The sequence below is a fragment of the Salvelinus namaycush genome, chromosome 37, assembly GCF_016432855.1.
Source record: "Salvelinus namaycush isolate Seneca chromosome 37, SaNama_1.0, whole genome shotgun sequence".
Classification (NCBI taxonomy): Eukaryota; Metazoa; Chordata; class Actinopteri; order Salmoniformes; family Salmonidae; genus Salvelinus; species Salvelinus namaycush.
This window is the reverse complement of record NC_052343.1, coordinates 16,620,919-16,648,661: the sequence shown is the minus strand read 5'-3', so window position 1 is coordinate 16,648,661 and position 27,743 is coordinate 16,620,919. Positions and strand designations below refer to the sequence as shown.

At 43.4% G+C, this 27,743-nt stretch overlaps 3 protein-coding genes across 11 annotated transcripts in view; 1 reads left to right on the top strand and 2 right to left on the bottom strand.

The window, feature by feature from the left end:
- The window catches only part of phf20l1 (PHD finger protein 20 like 1), a 36,785-nt gene extending 21,914 nt beyond the window's left edge, over nucleotides 1–14,871 (bottom strand). For 4 of the 6 annotated variants that reach the window (XM_038976200.1, XM_038976201.1, XM_038976204.1 and 1 more), the window contains exons 1-12: nucleotides 14,760–14,871; nucleotides 13,031–13,162; nucleotides 12,759–12,933; nucleotides 10,971–11,055; nucleotides 10,770–10,858; nucleotides 9,177–9,360; nucleotides 8,146–8,213; nucleotides 2,190–2,320; nucleotides 1,859–1,992; nucleotides 925–1,134; nucleotides 460–657; nucleotides 213–272 (exon numbers count right to left, since the gene is read on the bottom strand). In XM_038976200.1, coding sequence (XP_038832128.1) covers nucleotides 213–272; nucleotides 460–657; nucleotides 925–1,134; nucleotides 1,859–1,992; nucleotides 2,190–2,320; nucleotides 8,146–8,213; nucleotides 9,177–9,360; nucleotides 10,770–10,858; nucleotides 10,971–11,055; nucleotides 12,759–12,933; nucleotides 13,031–13,113 — 1,417 coding nt within the window. In that variant the 5' untranslated portion in view covers nucleotides 13,114–13,162; nucleotides 14,760–14,871. The remainder of the gene's footprint in view (nucleotides 1–212; nucleotides 273–459; nucleotides 658–924; nucleotides 1,135–1,858; nucleotides 1,993–2,189; nucleotides 2,321–8,145; nucleotides 8,214–9,176; nucleotides 9,361–10,769; nucleotides 10,859–10,970; nucleotides 11,056–12,758; nucleotides 12,934–13,030; nucleotides 13,163–14,759) is intronic. The other 2 variants (XM_038976202.1, XM_038976203.1) reach the window with 2 other exon arrangements.
- A 44-nt stretch (nucleotides 14,872–14,915) lies between these two features.
- Nucleotides 14,916–24,406, top strand: LOC120031032 (acyl-CoA dehydrogenase family member 10-like). Of its 3 annotated transcripts, XM_038976556.1 has the most exons (13): nucleotides 14,916–15,032; nucleotides 15,275–15,452; nucleotides 15,848–15,996; nucleotides 16,163–16,357; nucleotides 16,800–16,958; nucleotides 17,185–17,344; nucleotides 17,745–17,871; nucleotides 18,163–18,231; nucleotides 18,380–18,561; nucleotides 18,720–18,870; nucleotides 19,100–19,245; nucleotides 22,199–22,375; nucleotides 23,484–24,406. In XM_038976556.1, the coding sequence occupies exons 2-13, from the start codon at nucleotides 15,278–15,280 to the stop codon at nucleotides 23,627–23,629; spliced, it is 1,836 nt and encodes a 611-aa protein (XP_038832484.1). In that variant the 5' UTR covers nucleotides 14,916–15,032; nucleotides 15,275–15,277; the 3' UTR covers nucleotides 23,630–24,406. The 3 variants fall into 3 exon arrangements, with proteins under 3 accessions (XP_038832484.1, XP_038832486.1, XP_038832485.1); XM_038976558.1 differs by lacking the exon at nucleotides 16,163–16,357; XM_038976557.1 differs by lacking the exon at nucleotides 23,484–24,406 and having other exon boundaries at nucleotides 22,199–22,389.
- On the bottom strand, nucleotides 24,298–27,630 carry ccdc127a (coiled-coil domain containing 127a). Of its 2 annotated transcripts, none has more exons than XM_038976559.1 (4): nucleotides 27,426–27,625; nucleotides 26,710–26,845; nucleotides 26,035–26,288; nucleotides 24,298–25,211 (listed from the first exon to the last, which is right to left on the bottom strand). In XM_038976559.1, the coding sequence occupies exons 2-4, from the start codon at nucleotides 26,834–26,836 to the stop codon at nucleotides 24,750–24,752; spliced, it is 843 nt and encodes a 280-aa protein (XP_038832487.1). In that variant the 5' UTR covers nucleotides 26,837–26,845; nucleotides 27,426–27,625; the 3' UTR covers nucleotides 24,298–24,749. The 2 variants fall into 2 exon arrangements, with proteins under 2 accessions (XP_038832487.1, XP_038832490.1); XM_038976562.1 differs by having other exon boundaries at nucleotides 24,299–25,211; nucleotides 26,710–26,810; nucleotides 27,426–27,630.
- Between the last annotated feature and the right edge of the window lie 113 nt (nucleotides 27,631–27,743).

Below are 27,743 nucleotides of genomic sequence, written 5' to 3'. Positions count from 1 at the left end.
TCCAGTACATGACTCCCTTTTTGTTCAAGCTGGGCTGAAGGGCGTTCGAGTATGCTTTCATTCTATCGGACAGAGAGGACTCGGTAAAGATCGGCTTCTTACCGGAACATGAATAATAATTGCAGTAAGCCTTGAAGGAAATTAAAAGTAATGGTTAAAAGTAATACAATCAAAGTAAAATAATCTGGAATAAACTTGAGGAGAAAACCTACTTGGCTCCCTGGTGTGCTTGTTTAGTTTAGGGCTCCTGATAGTACTACTCCTCCCAGCGGCTACAAATCAAACAGAAACACAGATGGATTAGGACATTATCGAACATACATTATACTGTACAATGTCTGACCCAAACGGCACCCTACTCCCCTATAAAGTACACTACTTTAGCTCACTTTGTAGGGAATAGGGGGCCATTTGAGATGCTACAGTTGAGAATAAATAACTCCCCTAGTCGAGCATTACCTGCAGCTAAGGGTGGGAATTTGTCTGCCACTGCCGTATGATTGGCTGATGGCCCGTCAGTCAGCTGGTCTCTGTGTGTGATTGGTGGATGAGATGGTGTGAGGATGGAGGCAGCAGATGAAGGTGTAGGTGGTATGCCAACACAGTAGTTGTGGAGGGTCGATGACTCTGCCCTCTCCACAGAGTTTGTCACTTGATCTAAAGGAGGACAATCACACACAGAATAGATTCAGGGTTGTTTTCCTGGTTGTTCATGGTTTTTTTCTTGGTCAGGGTTGTATTCATTAGTGCACACTGTAGCAAAACGTTTTGTCACGCAAAATTAACACAAGCGTTTCTTATTTGACAAGTTCAGCTAGTTTCCTCCCTGTTTCGGCCCATTTGGTTCCGTTTGGTTCCTAGTTAATATGACCCAGGTCACGAAGGTAGCCAGGAAGAACTCTGATCCCTCGAGGATGCACTCACCCTCTGGAGAGGAGGAGGGGTCTTTGTGAGATGTGTTGTGCTCCCTCCCATGGGGTGAGAGGTCAGGGCACTGGGTGGTGGTGGGGTGAGAGGTCACGCTGGGGTCAGAGTTTATATCAGGGCTGACGCTGGCCAGGCGCTGGGAGCGTCTCCTCCTCTGGCTCTGTTCTGAGCTCCTAGGGGAGCCTGGAGGAACCGCCTCACCATGCCCTGTTGGAGAGGAAGCACAGACACGTCACAACAACCAAATGACCCACTAAGAATCATCATGGAAAATAGTTTTGTGCTGACAGTGATCACAGCCCGAGCTCCCCAAGTCTTACTTCTGTTGGCTTCTGAGAATATGAAATAGACTTATTCATGTCACTGAGGGAGAGAAGGTAATGTATAACGTTTACATGATGTCAGGATATGTTATTGTTAGCCATTAGGGATCCTATGGGTGGGATCCTCTGGGATGAGAAGAGACACAGACTGGTACCAATCACCATGACAGCCTTGAGTTGGGGAGGAGTGAGCATTTTGGGGTAGCAGTCCGGTCAGATGAAGTGAGGAAGAACAGATATCACAAAGGTTCAATCTAGCAATAGAGATGCATTGGCAGTTTAGAGGTGTAGGAGGAGACTCAGCCTAGGAGAAAGGATTAAATATCAGAGCTTGTGTGAACAATGTCTTTGACTAATGCAGCTGTATTGATCCTCTGGGAAAAATAAACTTGTTTTAAGCTTTCATAGAGTCCGTCGAGTTTTTACTGTGAGAATTAGAACCTAACACTTCTGAGGCAATTAGTTAGTTTTTCCGCCAAACATTTTCCAAAAACTGTATACATAAAGTTCATATTTGTAACACCACTTGTGTCTAAGACCATACACTACTTTGAGTTAGTTAGTGGAAGTACTTTTTCCACTATGATCCTGTCCCTCAGCAGACCGACCTGAGGTAGCCATGTCTGGGCAGCTGTGTCTGGGGGAGGGACTCAGCATGGACTCTGGGGCTGACATGGTGTCCTCCCCAGCAGACAGAGTAGTGATGGAGCACGGCGGCCTGGACGCTCTCTGCTTCTGGCTGCTGTTAACCATGACAAATGGGTTCTTCATTATTTAACAAATTATTATACAAATAACAAAAATATGAATTACAAGTACAACTTACAATTACATTATTAATGACAAATGATTACCTGATTACAATACACTATAAATATACCAATAACCCACAGATTTCCTAGGGCACTGAAAGCCAATAGCTATCTTGTCAAAAGCTACCTGTTGGACTCCCCAGAGTGGTGCTTCAGACGCCTGTTCCGACACTTGGCTGGAGAGCCCGTCACAGAGGACCCAGTCTGTCTCTGGGTCTGCCCCTGTACGGAATCATGGTCTGCTGTTCTTGGTTCCTTCTGGAAGAATACAGAGAGGAATACACAGTGGGATTGCTGTCATGAATTGACTCTTAGGCTTAAGTCCCAAATGGGATCCTATTCCATATTTAGTGCATAACTTTTGTTATGGGCTCTGGTCCAAAGCAGTGCAATATATAGGGAATAAGGTGCCATTTGGTACACAGCCTTAGAAAAACAAATACTATGGAGCAAAGTCTGTCTTTTAAGTTATTTTATTTGTTTGTGTGTGTGTATATACAGTATATATATATATATATATACACTACAGTGAGTGACTAGTTGGTACCTGTTGATGGGACATTATCTGCACTACAGTAAGTGACTAGCTGGTACCTGTTGTTGGGACATTATCTGAACTACAGTGAGTGACTAGCTGGTACCTGTTGTTGGGACATTATCTGCACTACATTGAGTGACTAGCTGGTACCTGTTGTTGGGACATTATCTGCACTACAGTGAGTGACTAGCTGGTACCTGTTGTTGGGACATTATCTGAACTACAGTGAGTGACTAGCTGGTACCTGTTGTTGGGACATTATCTTCACTACAGTGAGTGACTAGCTGGTACCTGTTGTTGGGACATTATCTTCACTACAGTGAGTGACTAGCTGGTACCTGTTGTTGGGACATTATCTGAACTACAGTGAGTGACTAGCTGGTACCTGTTGTTGGGACATTATCTGCACTACAGTAAGTGACTAGCTGGTACCTGTTGTTGGGACATTATCTGCACTACAGTGAGTGACTAGCTGGTACCTGTTGTTGGGACATTATCTGCACTACAGTGAGTGACTAGCTGGTACCTGTTGTTGGGACATTATCTGCACTACAGTGAGTGACTAGCTGGTACCTGTTGTTGGGACATTATCTGAACTACAGTGAGTGACTAGCTGGTACCTGTTGATGGGACATTATCTGCACTACAGTGAGTGACTAGCTGGTACCTGTTGTTGGGACATTATCTGAACTACAGTGAGTGACTAGCTGGTACCTGTTGATGGGACATTATCTGAACTACATTGAGTGACTAGCTGGTACCTGTTGATGGGACATTATCTGAACTACAGTGAGTGACTAGCTGGTACCTGTTGATGGGACATTATCTGCACTACAGTGAGTGACTAGCTGGTACCTGTTGTTGGGACATTATCTGAACTACAGTGAGTGACTAGCTGGTACCTGTTGATGGGACATTATCTGCACTACAGTGAGTGACTAGCTGGTACCTGTTGATGGGACATTATCTGCACTACAGTAAGTGACTAGCTGGTACCTGTTGATGGGACATTATCTGCACTACAGTGAGTGACTAGCTGGTACCTGTTGATGGGACATTATCTGCACTACAGTAAGTGACTAGCTGGTACCTGTTGATGGGACATTATCTGCACTACAGTGAGTGACTAGCTGGTACCTGTTGTTGGGACATTATCTGAACTACAGTGAGTGACTAGCTGGTACCTGTTGATGGGACATTATCTGCACTACAGTGAGTGACTAGCTGGTACCTGTTGTTGGGACATTATCTGAACTACAGTGAGTGACTAGCTGGTACCTGTTGATGGGACATTATCTGCACTACAGTGAGTGACTAGCTGGTACCTGTTGTTGGGACATTATCTGAACTACAGTGAGTGACTAGCTGGTACCTGTTGTTGGGACATTATCTGCACTACATTGAGTGACTAGCTGGTACCTGTTGTTGGGACATTATCTGCACTACAGTGAGTGACTAGCTGGTACCTGTTGTTGGGACATTATCTGAACTACAGTGAGTGACTAGCTGGTACCTGTTGTTGGGACATTATCTGCACTACAGTGAGTGACTAGCTGGTACCTGTTGTTGGGACATTATCTGAACTACAGTGAGTGACTAGCTGGTACCTGTTGTTGGGACATTATCTGCACTACAGTAAGTGACTAGCTGGTACCTGTTGTTGGGACATTATCTGCACTACAGTGAGTGACTAGCTGGTACCTGTTGTTGGGACATTATCTGCACTACATTGAGTGACTAGCTGGTACCTGTTGTTGGGACATTATCTGCACTACAGTGAGTGACTAGCTGGTACCTGTTGTTGGGACATTATCTGAACTACAGTGAGTGACTAGCTGGTACCTGTTGATGGGACATTATCTGCACTACAGTGAGTGACTAGCTGGTACCTGTTGTTGGGACATTATCTGAACTACAGTGAGTGACTAGCTGGTACCTGTTGATGGGACATTATCTGAACTACATTGAGTGACTAGCTGGTACCTGTTGATGGGACATTATCTGAACTACAGTGAGTGACTAGCTGGTACCTGTTGATGGGACATTATCTGCACTACAGTGAGTGACTAGCTGGTACCTGTTGTTGGGACATTATCTGAACTACAGTGAGTGACTAGCTGGTACCTGTTGATGGGACATTATCTGCACTACAGTGAGTGACTAGCTGGTACCTGTTGATGGGACATTATCTGCACTACAGTAAGTGACTAGCTGGTACCTGTTGATGGGACATTATCTGCACTACAGTGAGTGACTAGCTGGTACCTGTTGATGGGACATTATCTGCACTACAGTGAGTGACTAGCTGGTACCTGTTGATGGGACATTATCTGCACTACAGTAAGTGACTAGCTGGTACCTGTTGATGGGACATTATCTGCACTACAGTGAGTGACTAGCTGGTACCTGTTGTTGGGACATTATCTGAACTACAGTGAGTGACTAGCTGGTACCTGTTGATGGGACATTATCTGAACTACATTGAGTGACTAGCTGGTACATGTTGCTGGGACATTATCTGCACTACAGTGAGTGACTAGCTGGTACATGTTGTTGGGACATTATCTGAACTACAGTGAGTGACTAGCTGGTACATGTTGTTGGGACATTATCTGCACTACAGTGAGTGACTAGCTGGTACATGTTGTTGGGACATTATCTGCACTACAGTGAGTGACTAGCTGGTACCTGTTGTTGGGACATTATCTGAACTACAGTGAGTGACTAGCTGGTACCTGTTGATAGGACATTATCTGCACTACAGTAAGTGACTAGCTGGTACCTGTTGTTGGGACATTATCTGAACTACATTGAGTGACTAGCTAGTACCTGTTGTTGGGACATTATCTGCACTACAGTGAGTGACTAGCTGGTACCTGTTGTTGGGACATTATCTGCACTACAGTGAGTGACTAGCTGGTACCTGTTGTTGGGACATTATCTGCACTACAGTGAGTGACTAGCTGGTACCTGTTGTTGGGACATTATCTGAACTACAGTGAGTGACTAGCTGGTACCTGTTGTTGGGACATTATCTGAACTACAGTGAGTGACTAGCTGGTACCTGTTGTTGGGACATTATCTTCACTACAGTGAGTGACTAGCTGGTACCTGTTGTTGGGACATTATCTGAACTACAGTGAGTGACTAGCTGGTACCTGTTGTTGGGACATTATCTGCACTACAGTAAATGACTAGCTGGTACCTGTTGTTGGGACATTATCTGCACTACAGTGAGTGACTAGCTGGTACCTGTTGTTGGGACATTATCTGCACTACATTGAGTGACTAGCTGGTACCTGTTGTTGGGACATTATCTGCACTACAGTGAGTGACTAGCTGGTACCTGTTGTTGGGACATTATCTGAACTACAGTGAGTGACTAGCTGGTACCTGTTGATGGGACATTATCTGCACTACAGTGAGTGACTAGCTGGTACCTGTTGTTGGGACATTATCTGAACTACAGTGAGTGACTAGCTGGTACCTGTTGATGGGACATTATCTGAACTACATTGAGTGACTAGCTGGTACCTGTTGATGGGACATTATCTGAACTACAGTGAGTGACTAGCTGGTACCTGTTGATGGGACATTATCTGCACTACAGTGAGTGACTAGCTGGTACCTGTTGTTGGGACATTATCTGAACTACAGTGAGTGACTAGCTGGTACCTGTTGATGGGACATTATCTGCACTACAGTGAGTGACTAGCTGGTACCTGTTGATGGGACATTATCTGCACTACAGTAAGTGACTAGCTGGTACCTGTTGATGGGACATTATCTGCACTACAGTGAGTGACTAGCTGGTACCTGTTGATGGGACATTATCTGCACTACAGTGAGTGACTAGCTGGTACCTGTTGATGGGACATTATCTGCACTACAGTAAGTGACTAGCTGGTACCTGTTGATGGGACATTATCTGCACTACAGTGAGTGACTAGCTGGTACCTGTTGTTGGGACATTATCTGAACTACAGTGAGTGACTAGCTGGTACCTGTTGATGGGACATTATCTGCACTACAGTGAGTGACTAGCTGGTACCTGTTGTTGGGACATTATCTGAACTACAGTGAGTGACTAGCTGGTACCTGTTGTTGGGACATTATCTGCACTACAGTGAGTGACTAGCTGGTACCTGTTGTTGGGACATTATCTGAACTACAGTGAGTGACTAGCTGGTACCTGTTGATAGGACATTATCTGCACTACAGTAAGTGACTAGCTGGTACCTGTTGTTGGGACATTATCTGCACTACAGTGAGTGACTAGTTGGTACCTGTTGTTGGGACATTATCTGAACTACATTGAGTGACTAGCTGGTACCTGTTGTTGGGACATTATCTGAACTACAGTGAGTGACTAGCTGGTACATGTTGGGACATTATCTGCACTACATTGAGTGACTAGCTGGTACCTGTTGTTGGGACATTATCTGCACTACATTGAGTGACTAGCTGGTACCTGTTGTTGGGACATTATCTGCACTACAGTGAGTGACTAGCTGGTACCCTGTTGTTGGGACATTATCTGCACTACAGTGAGTGACTAGCTGGTACCTGTTGTTGGGACATTATCTGCACTACAGTGAGTGACTAGCTGGTACCCTGTTGTTGGGACATTATCTGCACTACAGTGAGTGACTAGCTGGTACCTGTTGTTGGGACATTATCTGCACTACAGTGAGTGACTAGCTGGTACCTGTTGTTGGGACATTATCTGAACTACATTGAGTGACTAGCTGGTACATGTTGTTGGGACATTATCTGCACTACATTGAGTGACTAGCTGGTACATGTTGTTGGGACATTATCTGCACTACAGTGAGTGACTAGCTGGTACCTGTTGTTGGGACATTATCTGAACTACAGTGAGTGACTAGCTGGTACATGTTGTTGGGACATTATCTGCACTACAGTGAGTGACTAGCTGGTACCTGTTGTTGGGACATTATCTGAACTACAGTGAGTGACTAGCTGGTACATGTTGGGACATTATCTGCACTACAGTGAGTGACTAGCTGGTACATGTTGGGACATTATCTGCACTACAGTGAGTGACTAGCTGGTACCTGTTGTTGGGACATTATCTGAACTACAGTGAGTGACTAGCTGGTACATGTTGGGACATTATCTGCACTACAGTGAGTGACTAGCTGGTACCTGTTGTTGGGACATTATCTGAACTACAGTGAGTGACTAGCTGGTACCTGTTGTTGGGACATTATCTGAACTACAGTGAGTGACTAGCTGGTACATGTTGTTGGGACATTATCTGCACTACAGTGAGTGACTAGCTGGTACCTGTTGTTGGGACATTATCTGAACTACAGTGAGTGACTAGCTGGTACATGTTGTTGGGACATTATCTGCACTACAGTGAGTGACTAGCTGGTACCTGTCGTTGGGACATTATCTGAACTACAGTGAGTGACTAGCTGGTACCTGTTGTTGGGACATTATCTGAAATACAGTGAGTGACTAGCTGGTACCTGTTGTTGGGACATTATCTGAACTACAGTGAGTGACTAGCTGGTACCTGTTGTTGGGAAGTCACTGGGACTTCTGTCCGCTCCTTCTTACAGTCAGCATCATCTTCATGGGATTCTGAAGGCAGAGGGAGAAGAATATAACAGGTCCATTTACAGGTCGGAACGCCACACACAATGGCTGTCCCAAATGGCACCCTGTATCCTCTATAGTGTACTACCTTTGACCCAGTCCCTGGTCAAAAGTAGTGCCCTATAAAGGGACTAGGGCGCTATTTTGGAGACACATTGTACATGTGATGGTTAACTAAGAAGGAGGGCACTGGGGTGAAATATTACCTGTGGTTTTACAGGCCCCGACCCACTGGGATAAAATATGACCTGTGGTTTTACAGGCCCCGACCCACTGGGATGAAATATGACCTGTGGTTTTACAGGCCCCGACCCACTGGGATGAAATATGACCTGTGGTTTTACAGGCCCGGACCCACTGGGATGAAATATGACCTGTGGTTTTACAGGCCCGGACCCACTGGGATGAAATATGACCTGTGGTTTTACAGGCCCGGACCCACTGGGATGAAATATGACCTGTGGTTCTACAGGCCTGGACCCTCTGAGTTGAATAACATGCTATCTTGTCCATTTCTCCTTCTCTTAGATTTCATGTCTTGCTGCTCTGAGGGGGGCTTGGTTTCTTCCTCATCACCACAGCGTCTTAGTTATCATCACCACGGCGTCTTAGTTATCATTGGAGAGGTTGAGAGTAAAGAATCTTAAAAGAATCATAACATCTAAATGATACCACTAATCCATATCACTGCTGTATAATACTAACATACAGTATTAGCTGCATGAGAACAGGCACTGAGAAATGATCATTCATTTTTAAAGGGCATGCTAATTTTAAACCCATATGTGTCCCAAATAGCACCCTATTCCCTATTCAATGTGCACTACTTTTGACAAGGGACCATACGGCTCTGGTCAAAAGTAGTGCACTACATAGGGAGCCATTTTTGGAAATACCCACAGTGTGCATGTATCTGGTGGGGTGAGGGAAGGAGAGGACTCAAGTTACCCAGTTTGTCAGAGTCGGACTGATCCTGCAACTCTTCATCCAGCTCTTCTTGACCATCCTCATCGTCAGACTTCCCTCCGTGAGGGTCGTCCCTGACCTTGTTGCTGTTGGCACTGGTACGAGGCGTACTGCTTCCTTTGCTCTTGGCTGCAGCCGAGGCAGCTTTCACCAGGGCTATCCAGTCCTGTTGGAGAAGAGAGACTTGTTTTTCCTCCTTCGCTGTTTTCTATTTTGTTTTGTTGTGCATTGTCCTTGTTGTTGTTGTTTGAAAAGCTCTTTAAATCCAATGTATCCATATTTTGTTATTAAACGTAGTATTAGAGACTGGTGGTTAGATAAATGCATCTATTCTATAGGCTGCTGCTGTAAGTTAGTTAGGGTGCGTCCCAAATTGAACCCTATTACCTATATAGGAAATAAATCAAATGGTATTTGTCACATACACGTGTAAGGCAGACGTTATTGCGGTTCATAGCGAAATGCTTGTGTTTCTAGCTCAAACAGTGCAGTAATATCTAACAAGTAATATCTAAACAAAATACACAATCTAAAGTAAAAGGAATGGAGTTAAAAATATATAAACATTTGGACGAGCAATGTCAGAGGGGCAAATACTAAGATACAGTAGAAAAGGATAGAATTCAGTATATAGATATGAGATGAGTAATGCAAAATATGTCAACGTTATTAAAGTGACTAGTTCCAATTATTAAAGTGACCAGTGGTTCCAAGTCTATGTATATAGGGCAGCAGCCTCTAGTTAGGGTGCCATTTGGGACTCTGACTTAGTGTGTGGAGAAGTAACAGGCTTAACCGTGACTAAACAGATCATCTAGGTCTAAGACTAGGCCACGACCTTGGTCGGTGGGAAAATAGTAAGCCTCAATAGTAAAGAAATCAATATATTTAGCCGATAGGGACTTGTGTTTGACCTATTAGCTACTACTTTCCAAGTGTACTGCTGCACATTAAAAGTAAAAAATTCTAAGTAAAATAAATGATTAAGTAGTAATTAAGATTAGACTCTGGTCTCCTTGAGTGTCTGCTGGTTGGAACAAGGGAGATGCCAGCAAGTCTATCCTGCCAAGACTGTGGGAATCAGCCTTCGCATTAAATCCAGCAATTCCCTGTTGCCCTTTACCTTCTGAAAAAGAGGGAGAAGTGAAATAGAAAATTATGGTATCCTACACTGTCTACAACAGACTTTCAGGAATTTTAACCTGCCTTCTATTAAAATCAGTAAATCTAAAAATGCCAGACCCCTAGCGATAACCGCCAGACCCATAACGATAACCGCCAGACCCCTAGCGATAACCGCCAGACCCCTAGCGATAACCGCCAGACCCCTAGCGATAACCGCCAGACCCCTAGCGATAACCGCCAGACTCTTAGCTATAATGCCAGTTTCTTACTAAGCTACATGTTCCTTACTTCTATTGGAGGAATGCTATCCAGGCCGTCATTGTAAATAAGAATTTGTTCTTAACTGACTTGCCTTGTTAAGAAAGGTTAAATTGACAAAGAAACATTTGTTTTTTTAAATATGCTCATGCTGATTCCAGAAGTGATTGTATGATCATGTGACCAGCTCACCTGTCCTTTTGCATCATGGGGCATAGATTTGATATGATTTTTTTTCACACAGCGAATAACTCCATCATAAAACTGCACCGTGTAGATACCTAGAATTTAACAAAGACACTTCAGTTGGGATGGACACAATTGCAAGTCATTGTGTTATGTGTATTGGCCATATGGCCTGCTACTGCTTTAGAAATAGTTAGTGATAAATACCCTCTTTGTTTACAGATTCAATCTTTGCAGGATAGTAGCGACAATCTGTCCATCGCGCAAGCACCTCTTCACCATCTCTCAATTCCTGTAAAACAAGTCAAGCCAACCAAACCTCCATCACTTTAAATATGTATTTAACAAACACGTGCCATGAGAGACGAACGTTTGAAATTATACTGAACAAAAATATAAAACGCAACATGTAAAAGTGTTGGTTCCATGCTTCATGAGCTGAAATAAAAGATCCTTGAAATTTGAGAGTGGGGGGGGGGGTGCTTAGGAGTATTTCTGTCTGTAATAAAGCCCTTTTGTGGGATAAACTAATTCTAATTTGGCTGGGCCTGGCTCCCAAGTGGGTAGGCCTTTCTATGAACTGTAACTCCGTAAAATCTTTTTAATTGTTGCATGTTACATGTATATTTTTGTCCAGTATAGATACTGTAGAAGCACTAAATGTTGTTGTCTGATTAAGGATGTAAGGAATTGCTTGTAAGGTTGAAAGTGTAGCTTGAATATTAAAGGCCCAGTGATATAAAAAAACGTGATTTCTTGTGTGTTAAATACATTTCCACACTGAGGTTGGAATAATACTTTGAAATTTTGAAAAAGCCATTTTAGTGTAAGTGCTGTTTGAAAAGGCCACCTGAAATTTCAGCCTTTTTTGGTGGGATGGAGTTTTGGCCTGTCTGGTGACATCAACTGGCTGTAAATTAGTTAATTGACCAATAGAAAGTTCCAAACCTCTCTGCCAATAACAGCTAGTTTTAAGTTTCCCCCTCCCCATTCAGACCACTCCCAGACAGTCCTAGCAAAATTTTTACTTGAGAAATTGATCTTTGCTAAGAAGCTTTTTGGATCATTTTAATTGAAAACAATCACAGTAAGGTACTAAATTATTTAAAATTTAGATAAAAATGGCTGCATTGGATCTTTAAGGCAAAGGGAAAAGTTTGTAACACAAAAAGCTCAAAGATAAATGTTACAAACATATGACAGGAACACAAAGAGCAAAAGCTTGAATGACACAGAATGAGCCCCTTTAGACCACAGAATAGCACTGCAGTATGGAAATGCCTAAACTCTGGTATAGCTATGTCAGATTCAGTTATGCCTCAACAAAAATGATCTGATGGTTTTGACCAAAGCTGTGTTATGTGAAGAACCCAAACAGTGAGACAAGGAGTTAATAATTCAGCCAAATCACTGCAACATGAGACACAGGGAATGTATGTATACTTGTCTCGGCTGCGGTAACTCTGTTTGGTCCTCTGTGCTCTCTGTACATCCAGGAAGCTCATCAAGGCGAGATGCTGACATCTCGCTGAGTCTCTCCTGGTAGAAATATTTATAAGATATAAGGCATAAACAATTTGTTATTTATTTTAAAACGATAGTTCACTCAGAATCGATATGTTACTACTATCCATCTATCACTCATCCGATTGATTGCGCACACTCAACCATCTACAACAAAACTCCTCATGAGGCAAACTGTCTCTAGCCCAGAGAAAGCTGTTTTGAGTAATTGGCATGCCATATGAGTTTCATCAAATCCATCCATACATTGCAAGCCACAATACATGGTCTGTTGGAGTCTGTGACACTCCCAATTCATATTTTCTCAATTCCTCACATCGTCATATCTTCTCAAATGGAGAAGAAGGTCTGAGGGAAGGGACCTTGGACCTTCTCCTCCAATACGGTTGAGAATGCATCAAGGAAATAGGATGCGAGGAATCGTGGAGAGAAAAATTGAGAATTAGTCTGTGGCTGGACAAAAACACCTACAGTCACCTCCCCCTCCTCTTCCTTCAGTCCCTCTTTACGGAGTGTGGGCCTTTCAAGAGGCCGCAGTCGAGTGCTGTCCCAAGCGATCCACTCATCATATCGATGGCTCCAACGATCAAAGTGGACAAGCATCTTTCCCTCATCGAAATCGATGTCCTCAATGCGTGATGAGTACCTAGAAGGTTGTATAAAAAAGACAAGAACAAAATGTCTACTATGTTACATCTGTCATTATGCACATGATTACATAAAGGAACTTGACTGTTAAATACCATTTTTGTAGATAGTCTTGAGCTTCAATTCTAGCACCGACTTCAAAAGTGATCCCTGGACGATTAGGTGTCTTCTTGCTCATCTTCACAACGTCTATGTTTCAAGACTGATGATCTGTCTGTCTGTGGCAGCTGAAAACAAAACAAAGGTAATGGATAGACCATGTTAAGCATCCGTCTTTCTCTTTAATGTAAACCACACATACGAGACCCTCTGCAAAGATGAACTATCTGTTCAATTGGCACCATATGGGAAGGTGATTAGCTAGCTAGCTACATGGCTTAAGTAACGGAATGAACAATATTGTCTTGTTGAACTAGCTAGCTAGTATGATAGTTTGCTCACATAGATCAGCAGTATTCCAGTTGATTCATAAAGCAAAAACGTTCTTTGAATAGATAGCTGACTAGCTAGCTAACATCCTCTCTAGTAAACCAACTGTCTTTCAAACAAGCTGTTCAGACATGCCACTAGCCAAAATAGATTCAGACCCTACGCTTGTTTACAGCTGCATTGGGGTCAGACAGGATTCCTGGCTCAGAAAATGTACCACAATCGAGGGATGAGAAATGCCTAGTACTCAAAATTCTACCATTATAACAACTGTTAAAACAGAGAAGATGAATGACTACTCGTTTTTCCATAAAAGTTCCCTTTTAGTCCTCATGATAGGTAGCAGAAGCCACAGCAGCAATTCCACAATGGCAGATGTGGCTACTATTAACAGTCAGTCGTTCAACCTTCTCGGTGTAACATTTGGAATAATGGGACAATTCAGAGTACAATGCATTTCTCATCCCTGGATTGAGGTACGTTTTCGAGCCATATTTTGTGCAGGCTCCGCAGTGTCTTGATCTAAACAAGAAGCCTGTCCGACCTCAGTGCAACTATAAGCAAGTGCAGGGTCGATAATCTATTATGACTAAAATGACACCACCACCATAATGACACAACTGGCACATTCTACTCATTAAAACATCATGGCACAATCATTCATAACAGTACTGGTTAGCTAATTAATCAACTCGTATGTTGAGTTGACTAGCAAACGTCACCACATATTTTCACATTATTCGTTAACTAGCTAGCTAGCTTAATTTACGTACTAGGGTAGTTAGCTAGCCTAATTTACTAAACTAGGTAGCTAGCTAGCAGGCTATCGTAGACTAGCTAGCTAGATTATCGCTAGCTAGCTAAAGTCACACAAGCGGTTGGTTGGTTAGCTAGCTAGCATGTCGGTTATTAAAAGTGGCAAAAGTCAAGTGATAAAACAAGCGTTATATTAACATTTAATGACCGAACAAATTGAATATTAATTTGCAACAAACCGTTTAGCTAGCTGGCCGTTAGTTGTCTGGTACCTAATGCTACAGTAACTAGTTAACTTTGCAATAAGTTAGCTGGCTAACGTTATATTTTTAACTGGGCTAACTAACGTATTACTAGCTAACTAAACGATGGTGATATGACAAGGGCAAAGAAAGTTAGATGAATATATTAATGAAATCCATGTATTCCACAGATTAAATGGCAAGCGAACTACTATTTGGGTTAGCTATTAGCTTGTCCGACGATAACGCTAACTTAATAGCAGCAAGCTAATTTGCCAAGCTCTGCAGAATAGCTAGCCAAAAACTGTTAGCCAGTTTCTAGCTATCTGATGGCATACATTCTCATGTATTTTGTGAGTGCATTGTCCTCTTTGGAATGAATTGCAAATAGTTTTACCTTTGCGAACACATTTGGTAAATGATAGTTATTGTTATAAACTCATATCATGAGTACATATCAGTCTTCTTCCCATTCTTCTGCTCAGATATTTACCCTAAATAAAATAGAGGGCGTTCCAACGTAACAACGTAAGCACACACCATAATCACATGACCTACATTGAAGTACAACATGTCTGCATTGTAAACAGTACTGCAAATATGTCTCTAGAATACAAGACTATCACATAATATTCTGCAATCAACGTTAGCCAGCGTAAGGTCAACACAGGTAAGAGAGAGAGACGTTGACAACTATCTGACATTGCCAGACAGTGACAACGTTGAAGTAAGAGGTCAGATTGAAATAAGGGGGAAACTTTTCCACTGTCTCCTGTTTTCAATGTTAGGATTTTGATAAATCCAAGGAGGTATTTTTGTCAGACACAGGGGAGCAATCTTTACTTGTTTTAAAGTGTTCTCTTCTCTCGTTTGACTAACAATCTTTGTACCCTTTTCTTGTGCAAAACCAAGAAAATGATGATGATGATGATGAAGAAGATGCGGACTGCTGCACGATTCAGGTCTCAGTTGTGGAGTCTGAAGATGCCTAGCCTCTGTCACAGAAGCTTTGCTGCCATCTCCACTTACAAAGCTGTCATTTTTTACATGTATGGAGTTCTCATTCCGTCACCTGTCAAATTGGCAACAGGTATGTCATATAGGCCACACAATGTGCCCCACAATGTACCACACAAGCCTTGTATAACCCAACATCAAAAATAGGCCATTACGGTAGGCCTACTTATTTCCATTCAACTCCTAATGGAGGAAAGGGCCTCAATACATAGGGGCGGCAGGGAGCCTAGTGGTTAGAGCATTGGACTAGTGACCGAAAGGTTGCAAGATCGAATCCCTAAGCTAACAAGGTACAAATCTGTCGTTCTGCCCCTGAACAAGGCAGTTCACCCACTGTTCCCCGGTAGGCCGTCATTGAAAATAAGAATTTGTTCTTAACTGACTTGCCTAGTTAAATAAAGGTTAAATAACAATAAACATAGAAGTCAATATAGTGCAACATAATATCCTTGGTCTCTTTGTCTCTAGTGTTTGAACAACAGAACGGTGTTCCTCTGGGCACGCTGGGCAAGGCCATCAGGACAGGTGGGGAGGTGAACGCGTGGAAGAGGTTCATGCGTGGAGAGATTGGGGCTGAGGAGTTTGTGGAGGCCTTCGGCAGGCAGTGCAGTGAGATAGTGAGCTTATGTCTACTACATCACGACTAGCCATGTCTCTCTGTACCTACAGCCTGTACCCTATGGGCCCTGGTTAAAAGTAGTGCACTAAACTAGGGAATAGGGTGCCATTTGGGATTTAACCCACATCTTCATTCATTATCCCCCTCTGCTGCTCCACCCTCAGGCAGGATGTCCTGTTCCCATTGGCTCATTCTTGTCTGATCTGACCAGTGGGCCAATGACCAGGCCTCTACCCGTCATGATGGAGGCCATTTTGTGTGCTCGCTCCAGGGGCCTGAAGACTGCTGTCCTCAGCAACAACTTCCTCCAGCTGAACGGTGACCCCTTCCTGCCTCTGGACCACTCTCTCTTCGATGTGGTGACTAAGCATTTTATGTTTACATCGTTTACATCCCAAATGGCACCCTATTCCCTATATAGTGCACTACTTTTGTTCAGAGCCCTATGGGAGCCCTATAGGCCCTGGTTAAAAGTAGTACACTACATATGAATAGGGTGCCATTTGGGACGTAGACATTATGTAGTAATGATAGTAAAAGTAACACATAGTAGCTGTGTAACAGTTAGTAGACAATTCTATGTCAAATTTCAGTGTTTGAGTGCAGAAATGGCGTTATGAATACAATGCAGACTTCCTCGCTCTCTCTCTCTCTCTCTCTCTCTCTCTCTCTCTCTCTCTCTCTCTCTCTCTCTCTCTCCCTCTGTCCCCATCCTGCCTCTCACCATCCCTCTTTCCCACCTCTCATTACTGCTGTACCCCCTAACCATTCCTCTCTCTCTCCCCCCATCTCTGGTTGTAGATAGTTGAGTCGTGTAGGGAGGGCCTCAGTAAGCCAGACCCTAGGATCTACCACCTGTGCCTGAACAGACTGGGTGTCTCTGCCCATGAGGCTGTGTTTCTGGATGACCTGGAGTTAAACGTTAAGGCAGCTGCCCAGCTAGGGATGCATGCTATCAAGGTGAGTGAGCCCCATCTCTGCATTCAAAACTCCCCCATACCACTCTATCTTGGAGATTTTGTGGTGTACTGTGCAAGTGACTGCAACCTAGTGAATGATCTCGCTGTTTCATTGAGCAGTGTTTCAAGTTCTTCCCCAAGCTTCGTAGTAGTCACCAAACACTAGGGAACATAACCCACAGACTCTGTGACCGAGCCACTGGTGAGTGATAGATATTGTTCTCCAGGTAGGGGACCTTGCAGTGTCAGTGAAGGAGCTGGAAGGGGTGCTGGGGATCCCCCTGTCAGGGTTTGTTCCTGGGCCTGGCTCTGCCCCTTGGGCCACAAAGCTCCCTATGGACCAACTCACACAGTACCTGAGGAAGACTCTCCATCTGTCTGACAAAGGTACATCAACCCATTTCTTTAAAAAAAAGAAAACCTTGCACACTACTCTTGCCAGTATAACTGTAGTTTAAAAGATTACGTATTGGCCTCTTGGCCTTTGTCAGAGCTTAGTCAGAACATATATCCATTTCAAAACTTCTGTCTAGAAATGGATAGAATTGATATTACCTCAGTGTTGTCAGTACAAAGTCCCATAGCCTCTAAAGGCACTGGGGGAAGGGAGGACCAGGACATGTATGTTGATCTATGATGTCTGTTTAGAAAGCTCACCTATATGATGTCTGCGTCCCAAACGGCACCCTATTCCTAAAAAGGGCCCTTGTCAAAAGAATCCATTTGGGACACACCCGGTGTCTCTATTTACTGTTGTTGATGCTGTCTGTCTCTATATCTGAAACAGACCCTGTTGCTGTCCAACAACTCAGCCCCAGTCAGTCAAACGCCTTATATCACTTGACCACTGGAGGGCGCCATCTCCTCCTGAGGAAACAGCAGAAGACCTCCCGTGCCATGGAGACAGAGTACAGGTTGGGTTCCTCCAACACACCACCTACCTAGCTGTGGGAATTAGATGGGTGTGAGATGGAAGTGATCAGCATCTGGATTGATCATCCGTCTCTTCTATATAGATCACTGTGTCTGTGTCCCAAACGGCCCCATGTTCCCTATATAGTGCACCCTATGGGCCCTGGTCAACAGCAGTGCACTATAGGGAATAGAATGTCATTTGTGACACCATGTGTATTATTAAACTTTTAGTTCAGTTCCAGTTGAAAGAACGTTTCTTCATACATCACTCTATTCTCTGTACTCCACAGGTTGTTGAAATCTCTCAGTAGATCAGGCATCCCTGTTCCAGAGATCATTGATCTGTGTGAGGACCCAAGGTGAGAACGCACACTGCCTGACAGACACACAGACACACACACAGAAACTTACATACATTCATGCACGTTACATAGTTCTAGATTAGTTGTTTTTTTATCCAGGTTTGTCTGTCTCTGTCCTCTTCCTGTATGTGGTTGTGTTGTCCAGTGTCCTGGGTGCTCCCTTCCTCTTGATGGAGTTCTGTCTAGGGAGGATGTTCAGTGACCCCTCCCTGCCAGGCCTGACCCCTGGGGACAGGAGGGCCTTGTACCAAGCCATGCAACACACACTCTGCCAGATCCACTGTCTAGATACTAGAGCAGTCGGCCTGGAGGACTACAACGAGCCAGGTAATTAATTTATTTAGCAAAGATTGTTTTGTGTCATTCTCTATCACTCTCTCTCTCTCTCTCTCTCTCACTTTCCTCTCTATTTCCTCTCTCTCTCCTTCTCTCTTTCTTTCACTCTCTCCATCTTCTCTCTCCCTCTCCTTCTTTCTCCTCTGTAGTGGATTACATGGGGCTTCAGGTACAGTGGTGGACTCAGCAGTACAGGGACAGTGAGACTCTGCCCATCCCATCCATGGAGAGACTCATACAGTGGCTTCCTCTGCACCTCCCCAAACACCAGAGAACTACGCTGATCCATGGAAGCTTCAGGTATAACACACACACACACACAGCATGTACATATTTACATAATCAGCAGTAATATTTGTATTTGAAAAGTCCTGATTAGGTGTGCATCCCACATGGCACCCTATTCCCCATATAGTGTACTAATCCCATTGATCTGGTCAAAAGTAGTGCACTATGAAGGGAAAAGGGTGCCATTTTGAACACAGCCGTGGTGAAATGAATCCAACCCAAAACCCCCTCTGGTCCATAGACTGGAGAACCTTGTGTTCCACCCAGAGAAGCCAGAGGTGGTTGCGGTGATGGACTGGGGCCGTTCCAGACTGGGTGACCCTCTAACAGACCTGACCTTCAGCTGTATGGCTCACTACCTGCCCCAGGACAACCCTCTACTGACAGGTACCATTATACCACCTAACCGTACTACTGCACCCTACCAGGCCCACGGATATAAAACTCAAATGGCACCCTATTCCCATGCGCCTTGGTCAAAAGTAGTGCACTATATAGGATGACATTTGGGATATAGCCTAGAAGTAGTATGCATTTGAACTGAACCAAAATATAAACGCAACAGGTAAAGTGTTGGTCCCATGTTTCATGAGCTTGAAATAAAAGATCCCAGAAATGTTCCATACGCACAAAAAAAATGTATTTCTCTCAAATTCTGTGCACAACTTTGTTTACATTCCTGTTAGTGAGCATTTCACCTTTGCCAAGATAATCCATCCACCTGACAGGTGTGGCATATCAAGAAGCTGATTAAACAGCATGATCATTATTTTATAACAAATGCGCTTTCTCCCGCATTGGATACGGTCGCTGTCCGCAGGTCTGAAACATAATCTTCAGTGCACCATAGAATTGGCACCTTTCGCTGTGTTGCTATGTGCATAGTAGCAAAATGAACCAGCATATTGGGATTGAGAACAATGCCTTAAACCATATTCAGACAGGATTAGTTTTACTGGGGGTGGTCGGGTAATGTAATATTGTACAATTCCAGACAGAATAACCTACTGTTTTTTGGTCCTCTGATAATACTAGTTCCTTGCGAATCGACATCCCTGTGTTTTGAGAGAAATGTCTGAGTTTAACAAGAAAACAATAACTGATTCGATAAATTGAACATAGCCTATATACACTACATGGTCAAAAGTATGTGGACACCTGCTCGTCGAACATCTCATTCCAAAATCATGGCCATTACTATGGAGTTGGTTCCCCCTTTGCTGCTATAACTGCCTCTACTGTTCTGGGAAGGCTTTCCACTAGATGTTGGAACATTGCTGCGGGGACTCCATTCGGCCACAAGAGCATTAGTGAGGTCGGGCGATTAGGCCTGGCTCACATTTGGCGTTCCAGTTCATCCCAAAGGTGTTCGATGGGGTTGAGGTCAGGGCTCTGTGCAGGCCAGTCAAGTTCTTCGACACCGATCTCGACAAACCATTTCTATATGGACCTTGCTTTGTGCACAGGGGCATTGTCATGCTGAAACAGGAAAGAGCCTTCCCCAAACTGTTGCAACAAAGTTGGAAGCACAGAATCGTCTAGAATGTCATTGTATGCTGTAGCGTTAAGCTTTCCCTTCTCTGGAACTAAGGGGCCTGAACCATGAAAAACAGCCCAGACCATTATACCTCCTCCATGAAACTTCACAGTTGGCACTATGCACAGATTTGTCAGTCGGACTGCCAGATGGTGCAACGTTATTCATCACTCCAGGTAATGCGTTTCCACCGCCTTTACACCACTTCAACCGACACTTGGCATTGCGCATGGTGATCTTAGGCTTGTGTGTCGCTGCTCGGCCATGGAAACCCATTTCATGAAGCTCCCGACGAACAGTTATTGTGCTGACGTTACTACCGAGTTCCAAACTGCCTCTGGAAGCGAGTGTTGCAACCGAGGACAGACGATTGTTACGCGCTTCAGCACTCGGCGGTCCCGTTCTGTGAGCTTGTGTGGACTACCACTTCGCGGCTGAACCGTTGTTGATCCTAGACATTTCCACCTAACAGCACTTACAGTTGACCAGGGCAGCTCTAGCAGCGCAGAAATGTACTTGAACTGACTTGTTGGAAAGGTGCATGCAACTGTTTTTCATCTGCTGTAATAAAGGCTTTATGTATTTATTTATTGCGTTAGAACAAACTGTCTGGTACACTTATTTAGTGTTTACTGTTTCCGAATGGTCAGAGAAAATAATAATATTGTAATTTAACAGCAGCTGTTTGGCTTTCCTAAACAAATTAGGTATTTCGTTAACAGAACTTTTCAGTCAGAATCAAGACAGAAACTAAATGGCTGTAATGATGTGGCAGCTTCAGCATGGACAGCGCAATAAACACTTGCTGTGTTGTGGTGCCTTTTCGCTGCAGTAGGGAGGAGAGCGAGACAACTTGCGCCAGTCACACATGCACTTGCTGTAATTTCTTTTTAACACATTGTGACCATCGGGCTCTTAATTATATAATCAAACAGTGTGCTTAAAGCATCAGACAAGCTCAGTGCATATGTAGTTGGTTTTATTCAAACACATAGGGTGTCTGTCTATATATGGAAAAATAAGCTTAAACATTTTGACCAATCGATTGGTCGAAAGAACAGCACTTCTCTCGGTCGACCAATATTTTTTTTTAGTCGGGGACAGCCCTAGTATGGACAGGCATAAGCTACGGACAACTAACACAATTGCATTTTATCGATAGCAATTTGAATGCACAGAGATACCGGGACGAGATCCTGAGGCCCATTGTAGTGCCATTTAATCCACTGGAATCACCTCATGATTCAGCATGATAATGCATGGCCCCATGACGCAAGGATCTGTACACAATTCCTGGAAGCTGAAAATGTCCCAGTTTTTCCATGGCCTGCATATTCACCAGACATGTCACCCATTGAGCATGTTTGGGATGCTCTGGATCTACTTGTATGACAGCGTGTTCCAGTTCCCGCCAATATCCAGCAACTTCGCACAGCCATTGAAGAGGAGTAGGACAACGTTCCACAGGCCACAATCAACAGCCTGATCAACTCTATGCGAAGGAGATGTGTCACACTGCATGAGCCAAATGGTAGTCACACCAGATACTGACTGGTTTTCTGATTCACGCCTACTTTTTTTTTTAAAGGTATCTGTGACCAACAGATGCATATCTGTATTCCCAGTCATGTGAAATCAATAGATTAGGGCCTAATTAATGTATTTAAATTGACTGATTTCCTTATATGAACTGTAACTCAGTAAAATCTTTGAAATTGTTGCATGTTGCGTTGTATATTTTTGTTCAGTATAGTTATGACTCAGTATATCAACACAGTGGTGGTTTCATTGTGTTTCCTACAGGTATATCTGACAGGGGCCTAGTCCAGCTGGGTATCCCCACTGTGGAGGAGGTGATGAGGCAGTACTGCAGCTCTATGGGTCTGGAGGAGGGAATCACAGAATGGAACTTCTACATGGCCTTCCACCTCTTCTGCCTGGCAGCCAGCCACCAGGGGGAGAGCAAGAGTACCATTGCAGGTACCAGAACATAGACCAGAGTTTAGGATTGTGTCTCAGACTCATACATTTAAAAAATGATCTATGCATGCATGACTAATTTGCTTTGGATAAGTGTCTGCTAAATGGCATATTACTATTATATTATTTAGCTAGCCTAAATCTGTCCATAATATATTATTACTTAGCTAGCCTAACAGTCTGTCCAGATTATATTAATACTTAACTAGCCTGTCTGTCCAGAATATATTATTACTTAGCTGACCTGTCTGTCCAGAATATATTATTACTTAGCTAGCCTAACAGTCTGTCCAGAATATATTATTACTTAGCTGGCCTGTCTGTCCAGAATATATTATTACTTAGCTAGCCTAACAGTCTGTCCAGATTATATTATTATTTAGCTAGCCTAACAGTCTGTCCAGATTATATTATTATTTAGCTGGCCTAACAGTCTGTCCAGATTATATTATTATTTAGCTGGCCTAACAGTCTGTCCAGATTATATTATTATTTAGCTGGCCTAATAGTCTGTCCAGATTATATTATTATTTAGCTGGCCTAACAGTCTGTCCAGATTATATTATTATTTAGCTGGCCTAACAGTCTGTCCAGATTATATTATTATTTAGCTGGCCTAACAGTCTGTCCAGATTATATTATTATTTAGCCTAACAGTCTGTCCAGATTATATTATTATTTAGCTGGCCTAACAGTCTGTCCAGATTATATTATTACTTAGCTAGCCTAACAGTCTGTCCAGATTATATTATTATTTAGCCTAACAGTCTGTCCAGATTATATTATTATTTAGCTGGCCTAACAGTCTGTCCAGATTATATTATTATTTAGCTAGCATAACAGTCTGTCCAGATTATATTATTACTTAGCTAGCCTAACAGTCTGTCCAGATTATATTATTATTTAGCTGGCCTAACAGTCTGTCCAGATTATATTATTATTTAGCTGGCCTAACAGTCTGTCCAGATTATATTATTATTTAACTGGCCTAACAGTCTGTCCAGATTATATTATTATTTAGCTAGCCTAACAGTCTGTCCAGATGGTAACCTTACATCTGTTTTATGAACAATATGTAGTTGTAGGCTTAACTATCCCTCTTTTACAGGACAAACCGGCTCTGGGAGGTTAGCTGAGCAGGTGGCTGACCTGGCCTGGGACTTTGCCACCAAAGAGGGCTTCCGTATCTTCAACGCCATGCCCAGGTCGCCTCATGCAGGCACCTCCCCTTTAAAGGGGCAAGTAGCAGAGTGACTGCTTTGTTGTTTTTCAAATCCTGGATTGCCCCTTTAAGACCAGATTTCAGTAGCTGAAGTGATTGGCAGCATAGAGGAAGTCATCTGTTCTTTTTTGGCGCTTAAGGACACATTACATTACATTACTACATTTATACCCAGGATATTGTTTTTCAACAGGAAAAGGTCAAAAATAACTGGAGCGGGACTTTAAGGGGTGTCTTAGAGAGGATGACTGCCCATCCTACCCAGACTTCCAGAGTTCAGCTGTTCATCCACTATTCCCTCCAGGAGCCCTGGCTACTGTCTCAGCCAGGAAACGGCAGCCTTCCCTGGGCAGGATCGCCCCTGGCCGTAGATGGCCTAAAGCTGATTGCTGTGCCTCAGAATCTTTTGCACTTGTTTTTCTCTTCCTGGCTTTTTTCTACTGATAGCAGCTGTTTCCAAGAAGGCTTTACGTGCAATAACTGTGGTTGTTTTTTTTCCTACAAAACTTCATCTCTGGACAAGAGTGTCCGCTCGATGAATAAAATGTAAATGTTTGCTCAGGTCTATTTCTTAGATTCAGTTTACATTAGTTCAAACTTTATGGAGCCTGAGGATGCTATGGTCAGCAATTCTTGTCAAGTGGTCCTGGGCTTTACTCAACCATACCTCTAATTAAATAACCCACACCAAGTATCCAGTCAGAGATGTCAGTATATTACACCTCATTACATTATTGTATGACACAACCACAGTCTGTTATTACATTGTATATTCTGTCAAAATAAAGTATATCACTATTTTTTTTCTACATGACTGACCAAACAGCTGTGATGTCCAATGTGGATATACATGATTTTATCAAAAGGAAAAATTCCTCTAGAATTCATGGTACTGTATCATATCATCCAACATTGGGTTTGGAGTGCAAAGACAAAACTATAGTTGTGAAAATATCCCTGACATTCAATGACAATTCCATTGGCATTTACTGTGTTTCACTAATAACAAAGTAAGCGTTTACATTCGTCAGGAGTCATAAAATGATGTAGAGGAAATGAAATATATGAACTAATTCACCATTTAGTGAAAAATAAAACATTTGTGCAGTCAAGAAGACTGTTACTATATACTCAATGTCAACCCTATCAAGGTCACTTGAGGTTGTTGTTATCTGGTGTAACTCCCAGTATTGAGTCCTCTGCCCGTTTATGCGCCTCCATGGTAACCTGCAGCTGCCAGTATCTGAGGTAGAGCCACATCAAGCTACCATTCTTCCTCTTGTCCATTTTCTTCACGTTGAGGAGGCGATTGTTACCTTTGGCACAGTAGCGGTCGTTCTTAAAGATATCCTTCAGGTCTCCCTCCAGATCTGTATCCGTTCCCAACGGTTCCTTCACCACCTTGATGAGCAGGTTCTTCTCCATCTCCAGTCTATGTTCCCTGGGGAGGAGCAGGTTGCAGTAGGCCCCCTGTCTCTCTACAAGGTCCTCCTCCAGATCCTTCAGCATGGCTGAGGCCCTCTGGTGCCAGTCGCTCTCTCTGGCCAGAGCGTGTTGGAGGATGGCCCCAGCGGCGCCGGATTCTAAAAGCTTCATCTTCTCTTGCTCCAGAGCCTGGCGATTTGAAAATGAAATGTTTATTTAACACAAGATAATACAAATCTCAACTGTGGCTTCAGGGTTTAGTCTAGTGGTTAGTTCCACAGCACTGTGGTTTGAGCGATGGGCCAGTAACCGAAAGGTTGCTGGATTGAATCCCTGAGCTGACAAGGTCAAAATCTGTTGCTCTGCCCCTGCGCAAGGCAGTTAACCCAGTGTTCCCCGGGCGCCGAAGACGTGGATGTTGATTTATGGCAGCCCCCTGCACCTCTCTGATTCAGAGGGGTTGGGCTAAATGCAGAAGACACATTTCAGTTGATGGCATTCAATTGTACAACTGACTAGGTATCCCCCTTTCCCTTTTCAGTACACATGTATTGGTATACCAGTGTCTGCATGGGTTTGAATCTGACCCATCGTCCTTCTGGCACACATCTCATACCTTTCCTGTCTCTCTTTCACTGTCCCTATCTGTTCAATTTAAACATCAACAAATAACCTCAGCTTATAACAACTCCATCTTAAAAGCAACATTCCCCTCACACCTTCAAGGCCCTTACCAGGCTCCACTAGGAGTTAAAACTAAGTTAAAGATGCATTCTCAAACATCTTGATCATTTCAGCCTGTAGTTTTGAAAGTGTTGCTCATGAGACAAAAGTGGTCCCCGTTTCTTGTGTACTACTTCATCCAATTGTGTACTACATCATCCCTTTCTTGCGACATGCTACGAATTTTGCAATTTGTATGATATCATACGAATTTAGAAATTTGTGCTATATGTTACAAATTTGCTGTGCTTAAGATCCCGGGGTGCATCTTTAAGTCAAGTCCTCCCACCTCTCGTTCCACCTGTAGCTGTTTGCGTTCCTCCATGACCTGCTGGCTCTGTGAGATGAGGGCCTGGCGGTACCCCTGGACCCTCTGCCTCTCCTTCTCCAGCTCCAGCTCTAAGATGGCCGCCGCCCGCCGGTTCTCCGTCAGGGTGTCTCTGTACTTCATCTCAAGGTTGGAGGTCACGGTAGACATGTCCTGGTCGTACCGGGCCTTGACCTTTATGATCTCTGTCTGACACTCTCTGGTCCAGATCCAGCCTGAGGATGGGAGGTTGTTTGGTTATTATAGGGCGTAATCCTAACTAGGGCTTAAACCCAGGACCTTGTGGCTGTTGACCAAACACCTTCTCATATAATAACCCACCAACCTCCCCTCCTCAGAGAAGGTGTTGGTTCAACAGTCCCATGTTCAAGCCCCGGTTGGAACTACCCAATCACTTTTCTGCAATATTATATGTAGTGATTGTAATAATAATGTTATAGTGTTGTAATGACAACCAATTTGGTGTAAAGCAATGCAGTGAAGTCACCACAAAAGAGTATAAGTCTTGTCAGTGTCTGTCAAAGTAAGTACAAGATTGGCCTACAAATGTTGTCTTCAGTTGTATATATGCCACATGTCATGTAAAGTGAATATCCTGTCCTTGTGTAACAACACTGTACTGTGCAGGCTACTTACGAAAGGCAGCCAGCCCCAGCATTGGCACCAGGAGGGCATAGTTCCATTTGTTCCCGTCAGCAGCAGCAGCACCTCCTCGTGGGTCTGGGCCCATGTTCCATCTAGGGGGGTCATTCAAGTTGTTCATAGAGGTGTCCTATTACAGGGGCGAGTCGAATGTTTATACACGTACCTGTCACCACCACATACATTGTTTTATCTAGCTAGCCGACTAGATGTTGTTACATACAACCAACCTGACCATAAGGCATTACCTTGACCTAAAATGAGGAATAGTAGTAACGTTAATTAGATTTAAATAAATAGCTAGGCAAGTCAACTAGAAAATATTAGCAGGGGAAACGGTTGGTCTTATCTGATATCAAACTCCCTAACCATAACATTGGCATGCATCACACATAACGACTGACACAGCAATGTGGCTAATGGCAGTCTCTCTTTGTTGTCATTGTAACACTTTTAAAAATGTCCATTCTTTGGCCTGAACATGAATAGCTAATTAACACCAACAAAACAAGGGCGGTTTGCTAGCACACTTGCTAGCTATCTTGCTACAGCTAACACAACAACACAGCTTTACATGGTGGTTAGCTTGCAGGCTAAAATTAACAACAGCTAACTGAGTCATTGCATTATTGCACGGCTATTTCAGGCCCAAATAACACATTGAAAAGAAGTACAGTAGATTAATTTTAAAAAATTGAGCAGACGCTCACCTTGACAAAATGTGTCTAGGTCAATTGGCTATACATTTGTCCCTGTACCTATGGGAAAGAGCGATTATACAACGTTTTTAACCAAGACAATTACAAAGAGACCACTTGTGTTGTACGATGGTGTGGTAGTCGAAGATATAATCTTACGATGGTGTTGTAGTCGAAGATATAGTCTCTATGTCATTACAATATATGTGTAAAGAGAAATTGTTTATTTAAAACTCAACATTTTGTCAGTCTTAATTCATTTATTTTATCTAATGTGTGCAGAAATGGATTTAGAACTTGAAGCGTTGACAAAAGCCATGAGCCTCCCCC